We start from the raw sequence: 2,811 nt of genomic DNA, 5'->3' as shown, positions 1-2,811 counted from the left end.
GTTATTCATAGGTTTGTATACCAATTCAAATTGAAATTTATTAAGAGTTGTATTGAATTTCTCTTTAGTAAGGAATAGTAAAAAATTTTTTCTTTTCAATAGAAATGTCCGTATTAGTGTTAAAATTATGTTCATTAATGATATCAAAATTCTTTTTTCTTGATAACGTTTTTATTCTATTGTTTATCGTTTTAAATAAAAATTGTAAAGGATATCCATTACGATGGAGAGTGTTAATTAGAAAATTGATGTTAACGTGATGGAATTTTGGATGGGAAAGAAATAGAACTTTGTCCAATAACCCAATCACAACATCGTTCTTGTGTATGGTAGGGTGATTGGAGAAGAAATTGAGAAATTTCCCAGAGTTAGTAGGCTTTTGTACAAGTCGAAAATAATTCTACCATTATCGCTCAACAGTTTTACATCTAAAAAATTGATACCCCTGTCATCGCCATAATCCACAGTAAATTTTATGCGCTCGTGGTACGAATTGAAGGAATCTAAAATGTTGGTAATAAGATTAATCGGAGCCGCAAGCACGATATCATCAACATAACGAAAATAAAAAGATATGTGCGTGGTGAGAGTATTAAAAATATTATTCTCCAAGTCTTGAATTACCAAGTCAGCCAAAATTGGCGATAGAGGCGATCCCATGGGCAAACCAAAAATCTATTCGTAAAATTAGTCATTAAACTTGAAAAAGGTGGAATTCAAAATGATAGAGATGGTTCTTTTAAACTCTTGAAAAGGGATAGAAGTATTCTTCTCCATCAAGTCCCATCTGCCTAAAACACTCCTTAATGCTAAATCGTTCGGAATGTTGGAGTACATAAACGAAATGTCAAATGAAACCATTCGATACTCATCCCGCAAAGGTAAACCATTAATTTTCTTAACCAATTCAAAGCTGTTTTTAATGTAACCGAAATTTTTCTTGTTATTAAGACTTTTGTCAATGATTTCTTTCAATAAAACAGCTAAATTATAAAGAGGACTGTTGATGCAGCTGACAATCATTCTTAGCGGGATGCCCTTCTTATGTATTTTAGGCAGTCCATAGGATCTTGGTAGATCCCCATCCGAAATATACAATTTTTTATATGCATATTGATCAATAAAGCCCTTCGATTTCTAGCATGTTAAAAGAGATCGTATTTCTGTGGTCAATTTATTAGTAGGGTCTTTATTAATCAATCTGTACGTGTTATTGTCAGAGAGTATATCGTGCATTTCGTCTAAAACATGCATTTTTGCATTTTTGTAAAAACGAGGAAAGATAAAATAAAAAAAGATGAACTTTCAAACGTGGTATACCAAATTAATTGTAAGGATTGCGATTATTCGTACGTCGGTCAGACGAAAAGGAAAATAAAAGACGCGTTTAAAGGAACGTATTAATGATTTTAAAAAACCAGCTAATTCTCACTCTGTTATCTCAAATCACAGATTGGACACAGACCATGTGATAGATTGAGATAACGCTAAAATATTAGATTCGGAACGCTCTCATTATAAAAGGTTAATATCTGAGATGATTTATATTAAGATGCAAAAAAATGGTTTAAATAAACAAAGCGATATGGAACGGTTTCCAGATTTTTATCTCCCTCTCCTCGAACAATAGTTCCTTGCCCCACTCAAAACTCTTTCCCCTTCCTTTCCCTTTTCTTACCCTTCCTTTTTCCTTTTCTTAATAGACCAGCGTTTTTTGGCTTTTGTCGTTATTTGCAGTTCAAATTCACTCTTTAACTAAAATTGTCACAGTGTTCAGTTATACATACAGAGGAGTCTTTGCACCCCAAGATACACGTAAGTTTGTTCAGTTGGTTTTTCAAAAAAATAAAAAAATTTTTTTTAAATAATTCTCTGGGTGGAATCTAAACAGGAGCATATTTCTTAATCTGATTGTTTTTTACAATAATACGACGATATCTAATTTACTTGTTGAAAAATTTTTGTTTTTACAATAGAAATTGGTACTTGTGTGTCTCTTCGTGTGGGGCTCGTCGTTTTTAAATGAAGATTTCTTAATTGTGTTATGACGGAAAAAAACTTTTGTAATTTCTTTCTATTCATATAGCGCGACAACAATTAACTGTTACTTTAATCTGTTGCGATTGATACTGTATTGTAAGGAAATAATAATTTTTGTTACTTGCTATCACTACATTTATCAGTTGACTTGCGTATTTAGTTTTAATGTTTAACGTTATTTTATTATTCATTTTTATTGTACTGAAGAGGGTCAAATCTTGACCGAAACGTCTACTTATTGTTATGAATTTGTTTCAAATGATATATAACTTATTTACATCCTTAGTCGTGGTTGTATGCTGTTTATTATTTAACAATAATATATATTAGACTAATTTCTTCGGATGACGTAGAACGTACAATCGCTTAGATCAACTGATTGACAACTTCGATGAAGCGTTGGGCATAGAGATTGATACGAAAAAAATGGAAAAGACGAGAGTTGTGATAGTAGGCGCGGGAATTGCAGGATTGGCAGCGGCAAAAACTTTGGAGAATGCGGGATTCATGGATTATCTTCTTCTCGAAGGTACATGCGTACGAGTATATGTGATATCTCTTAAAAATTTAACGTTAATTAATTTTTTATTCAATCTGATTAGTTTGACTGGTCTTTCACATACAGTCTAATAATATAAATAAATAATAATAGAAAAATTTATAATAAGAAATAAAAAAATAGATATATATATATATATATATATTCCAGATGTCAGCAACGATCACCTCGCTAAGCCAAGCCAAGCTTTGCGCATGCTCCAATTATGGATG

At 31.7% G+C, this 2,811-nt stretch overlaps 1 protein-coding gene across 1 annotated transcript in view; it reads left to right on the top strand.

Moving 5' to 3' along the window:
- LOC108751424 (spermine oxidase-like) overlaps positions 1–2,811 on the top strand; it is a 19,741-nt gene that overhangs the window by 11,495 nt on the left and 5,435 nt on the right. The window contains exon 9 of the mRNA XM_018491621.1: positions 2,394–2,569. Within this exon, the coding sequence (XP_018347123.1) occupies positions 2,394–2,569 (176 nt within the window). The remainder of the gene's footprint in view (positions 1–2,393; positions 2,570–2,811) is intronic.

This window comes from Trachymyrmex septentrionalis, unplaced genomic scaffold (assembly GCF_001594115.1).
Source record: "Trachymyrmex septentrionalis isolate Tsep2-gDNA-1 unplaced genomic scaffold, Tsep1.0 scaffold44, whole genome shotgun sequence".
In the NCBI taxonomy this organism is placed as follows: Eukaryota; Metazoa; Arthropoda; class Insecta; order Hymenoptera; family Formicidae; genus Trachymyrmex; species Trachymyrmex septentrionalis.
This window is presented reverse-complemented; position numbering and strand designations above follow the sequence as displayed.